Source organism: Podarcis raffonei, chromosome 5, assembly GCF_027172205.1.
Source record: "Podarcis raffonei isolate rPodRaf1 chromosome 5, rPodRaf1.pri, whole genome shotgun sequence".
Taxonomy (NCBI): domain Eukaryota; kingdom Metazoa; phylum Chordata; class Lepidosauria; order Squamata; family Lacertidae; genus Podarcis; species Podarcis raffonei.
In genome coordinates, this window is record NC_070606.1 from 42,917,501 (window position 1) to 42,922,500 (window position 5,000).

Sequence of the window (5,000 nt, forward strand, 5' to 3'; positions counted from 1 at the left end):
CATGACCAAACAGGTGAGAAAGTTTAAGCTTTTTTAAGAGTTGTGTGAGCTGCTGAGTTTGTGTCTGACTCCCACCTCCGAGGGAATGGGACTCTCCTTGGCTCTTGATGGCACGCCTATCCTTCCCGGAGCCCCCTTGACATGTTAGCTAAATTCCCGTACGGTTGACAAATACTTCGAAAGCAAACTAGTTTTATTATTATTACTGTTACTATCAGGAAGCTGTTATGAATGCGCTGCCCTTTAATGCCAGATTTCCATCTGCTTGATATCAGGGAAAGAAGAAGTGACCGGGGAGGGCAACTGCTCCAGTGTTCCCTCAATTTTATTTTAAAACAACCTGGGGGATTATTTTGTTAAAACGGATGACAAAAAGGGAAATTGTCTCTTAATCCGGACGCGCTGGAATCGAAGGAAGCTGCTTTCCTTCCCTCCTCCTCTCCTCTGCCCTCTCTTTTTCTTTTTCAAATGGGATGATTTAGTCTCGCGAGACGTTTATTTGGGATGTAAAAGTTAAATGTGTTGAGGTGAAAAGTCATCTTGTTCTCCACTAGTCCGGATTCACCTCGCAGTCCCCCATCTCCATAATTCAAGCTCTATGCTCCAGGGGTCACCCAAACCCGTCCATTTTCCCTGAGATCAGCTCCTGTTTCTTTCTCAAACCTCTGTCATCCCTTGTAAATAACATAATTACAAGCAGGTCCTTATTAAATTATTTAACCTGTCTTGGCCAACTTTCTCGAGGATAACTACAGTGTTATCAGGACTCCTCCAAGGCAATTAAAGGCAAGGAACTGTGTCCCCCCCATCCCAAAAGCTGCCTGTTAGCTACTGGATGGCTCAACTTTTAAATCTTCTTTTATTTTCCCGAGAGAGTCATTTGCTGCTTTCCCGGTTTTTTCAGAAAAAAAGATAATGTTTCCACACATGTAAACGAGGGGAACTTGTGCACCTCAGAAAATAGAGAATTCCGGGGGTGTTTAGTACTGTAAATAAATGCCCAGTGCATTTTTTGTCTCTCCTTGCAATGGTGCACGAAGAGAAACTTGCTTTCTTTGGCATCATTTGAAAAATAATAAGAAAAAAATAAAATGTAAAAGGTATCAAAAACAAAGGACAGGGCTTTGGGAATATGTGGCCTGGGACACAATTCCAGCTCGGCTAAGCTTCCAAGCAGTCTCTCCTCTCCTCACCAGAAAATTTATAGCGATCTTGACAAAAATAGGGTTAGATTTAAATGCCCTCCGCAGTTAAATGAATGGTGCTCTTTTGGAGAAAACCCAACCTGACAGGCAAACCCCAGTCCTCTGACAAAGACGGAGGCGTTGTGCCCTCCAATAATTATTTCAATAGGTTACAGAGAGGCACCCTTTTAAACTCTGGAGCGCTCTCGAGTTGACAATGACTTTTTATTTCCTTTGTACATAGCAGCTAAATGTTTTCGGAAATCGCTGTAGGCTAATTAAGAGGGTACTATAGGCAGCTCTGCAAGTTTTGATGCTCTTGAATAGAGAGAGAGGGAGGGAGAGAGAAAGGAAAGAGGCTAACATTTTCAAGCACACTTTTATTGGTAATTGAAGCTACGGATCTTTGCAGTAGCACCAGTGCTGAAAATACAGGCTTTTAATCTCTCTTCGCTGACGGGGAGGAAAGAGGGGGAGGGGGAGAGATAGCCCAGTAACTGATCAAAGAGTCAATGGCGCTGAACCGACAGTTTATGGATTTCTGTTGGTGCTACAAAATAAAAAATAAATCACATCTAAATACGCGGATTCATCAGAGGCGAAGTAACAATCACCAGAAGTTATATGGCGTGCTGCAACAACAAACATTCGCAGCCACTGACTGCTTGTTATGTCTGCGGTGTCATATATTTCTTCAGGCTTCTCCACACTGGTACCTGCTTTAGACAACTTGGGGGAAACTAGGCCATGTCCCCGCTTCAGTGACGAGGACTTTTGCAGGCTTTCCTTGGGAAAAAGGACACGCGCAAGCTACCCACCGTGGCCTTGTCAACAAGCAAAAAAGTGGCTCAAAGTGGGTAGCAAACGCAGTAGGTAGGTGGGGGGGGGGGAGAAGAGATGCCTGCCTTCCCCACACTTGGTGTTGGGGAAGGAGTGGTGGCCGAGGCGGTGAATGGCGGGGCCTGGAAATTACATGTATTCGTGTGCCTCGAGCGGTTCTTCTTCCAACCTCCTCCCCCCCTTTTTTTTCTCCCACCTCACACAGCCCCCTTTGCAAAAGGAGGCAAAAAAAAGAGAGAGAGAGAGAGCCCGCAGTAATGGGAATGGAAGCAAGTGACCTCATGGAGCACAGACGGCTGAGGCCCAGGCTGTGTGAAGGGGAAAAAGCGGGAGGGGGGGCGTTGAGGCAAAGCAGGCGAGGCAGGGAAGGAGAGAGAGAGGAAAGCACCGATTTCTGTGCGAGGTGGTTAGGGGCTTGTGGAAACGCACAGCTCGGCTGCGGCCTTCTCGAGGAAGGAGCCTTGAACGCGGCGCTTGTTTGAGCCAAGGGAAGCCGGCGCGCGCGGGAAAGCTCTCCAGGGGAGCCTGCGAGGCAAAAAGCAGCGCGCGCCGAGAGCTCTCTCTCTCTCCCCGCTCGCTCTGTGTGTCTCTCTCATTCTCCAGGGGAGGCTGGGCTGGGGGAGGGGCAGGAGCGGGTAGAAAGCGGAAAAGCCTTTCCATGAGCTGCCTGGTGCAGCCAGGCTGCTGCCGCCGCCGCTCCTCCTCCTCCTCCTGCTGCTGCTCACAGTCCGGTCAGGCACGACGGTTCCCCTAAGTCTGGAGAGCGGAGGGGGGCGAGAGAGAGAGAGAGACAGAGCGCGCGCGGGAGAGAGAAAGCGCACCTATAGCTCCACACCATCTGTTAGAGCCTCTGCTCAAAACCCACTCAACCGTGTGCCCAGACACACTTGCCTTTTTTACCCAAGAAAAATCATTGTTAGCAGTTTCAAAATAAACACCAGATTGCCCATTAGCACTTTCTTCCCCAAATATCAGGCCGATAATAACCATATTGTTGTGCATGCTTCTGGGATTCCTCAAGGCGGCTAGACACTTCTTGTTTTGATCAGGAAAAGTGTGTGTGTGTGTGTGTTGTGGGAGACGGAGGGAAATAGCCGCTTTCGTACCTAATTCAAAATGCGCCGTAACCCGCTGTAAGGGACGCTGTTTGAGAAAGAATGCCTCATAAAATATATAAGAAAGGGCCACAGCCTCAGTGACTGGGGAACCCCTCTTTCTCCTATAAAAGACTCAGTCCTTTGCATCCAGTCCATCTGGTTTCACCTATCACGCTGCTCTTAGGTTGGAGCCGTTGAAAAGCATTGGCATTGACATGACCACAAAAAGTGTTGTGGCGTCCCATCTTTAGGTTGCTGCTTCTAATTAATATACCACCCTTGTCCTTTAAATGATGCAATGAACTTAGTGCTTTTTTGGAAAAAGAACAGGCTTGGATCATGATCCCTGCATGAGCAATAGCCATAAAGCCCTTCTAATGAGCAGGTAACAAGCTCCAAACTTAACAAAAATACAATAAAATAAAATTGGCAGGCTGTATTCTTTAACCGTTGAGAATGTTCTAAGGTCTGAGTGCAAAGACTTGAGAGTTAATAATCTTGTAACTGAAACTCTTGGAAACCAGTGCTGTCCAAACGGCACTTTCCTTGAGTCCAAAAACTAAGGCAAAGCTTTGTGCTTTTAGGTAAGGAATAATGTTTCTTTTGGTGCTGCTTGTTAATCCAAACCCCAGGGGGTGTATAAAGTATAGCGCTAATGCTTCTAATTGGAATAACATGTTACCACAAAATTGTTTTTTTATATATTACATTTTTTTTTCATTTGCAGCTTTTTCTGACACAGCTTTTAAAAAGGTAAATTGGAAAAAAGCCCCAACAAAAAGCAAAAACAATCAAAAAGCTGCCACCTCAGCTTTTGGCCGTGTCAAAGTGTGTATGTAAGACGAAAGTCGATCACATCCAACTGGTTCCCTATAGGGAAAAGCCTGGCTGGGAAAAGGCCCGATCTTACAAACCTGCACCATACAGTGCTTGTATTGGTTTTTCATGGGAGTTTCTCATCAATAGGGACTGCTTCATAGAAGCCAAATGGGAATGATGTTAGAAGGAGGGGCTAACGTATAGGGAGGAAAGGGCAATTTAGGTCTTAATTGGGGTTCCCCCTTTCATTCATTTATTTGCTTAAACAAAACAAACAAAACGAAAAGCGTGTGGAATTGCGCCCAGGTTTGCCTCACGCAGATTTCCAGCTGACAGTGTTGCTCAACAGTAGGACGTTTGTATTGCTATCATTCGCTTCAAAACCTTCGCTTGTTACGATCTGGATCGGCCTGCATCTGACGGGGCATATTTGGAATATCCTAATTTTACACATGCCAGCTGAGATCAGGGAGACACATTCCCCGGATCAAGTAGAACTGGAGCAGTTCTGTGCTCAGAATATGGCAGTGTATGTGTGTGAGAGAGAGAGAAATGGAAACGGGCATGGAAAGAGGTAGTAGCAGGAGAGGAAGGAGGCGAAGAAGAAAAAAGCCCTTTTAATTACGCCCCCGATCCTAAATGCATCTACTTGAAAGAGGTGGGCTTGTTGACTGCAGTCCAAGGCAATGTGGTTAAGGGTGAGGATTGCCAGGCTCCTGCAATGCCGGAAAAGGTTCCTTCGCCTCACTGCTAGCCTTTCCGCCCGCCTCCCCTCCCCGCTTAGCTTCAGGAAAAAAAGGGAAGGCATGAGGGGAAATAATGTGTGACGTTGACAAATGGTTCTTTGACAGGTAAGCAAAGACTGAAATAGATCATTAAGCGAAATATTTTATTCCCCCCCCGTCCTGCCCCCCCCCCCGCGCCTAATTTAACGTTTTATTGTCGTGCAATGTGGTTAGGTGCTCGCGAAGAAAGCGTTGGCCCTGGCGCGTGGGGGAAACGCGACAAATGAAATAAATAAGCGGGTGTCCTTTTTCGCGCCAAAAAACACCCGCAGCCG

At 46.8% G+C, this 5,000-nt stretch overlaps 1 protein-coding gene across 18 annotated transcripts in view; it reads left to right on the forward strand.

Annotated features, from left to right (window-relative positions):
* The window catches only part of EBF3 (EBF transcription factor 3), a 166,734-nt gene that overhangs the window by 3,178 nt on the left and 158,556 nt on the right, over positions 1-5,000 (forward strand). For 17 of the 18 annotated variants that reach the window (XR_008330583.1, XM_053388865.1, XM_053388866.1 and 14 more), the window contains one exon: positions 1-13. This exon is cut by the window's left edge and continues 43 nt beyond it. Coding sequence is in view for 16 of the 18 variants with exons in the window: in XM_053388865.1 (XP_053244840.1) it covers positions 1-13 (13 nt within the window). In the remaining 2 variants the exon portion in view is untranslated. Of the gene's footprint in view, positions 14-4,474; positions 4,792-5,000 lie in introns of those variants that run through there. The other variant, XM_053388881.1, reaches the window with a different exon arrangement.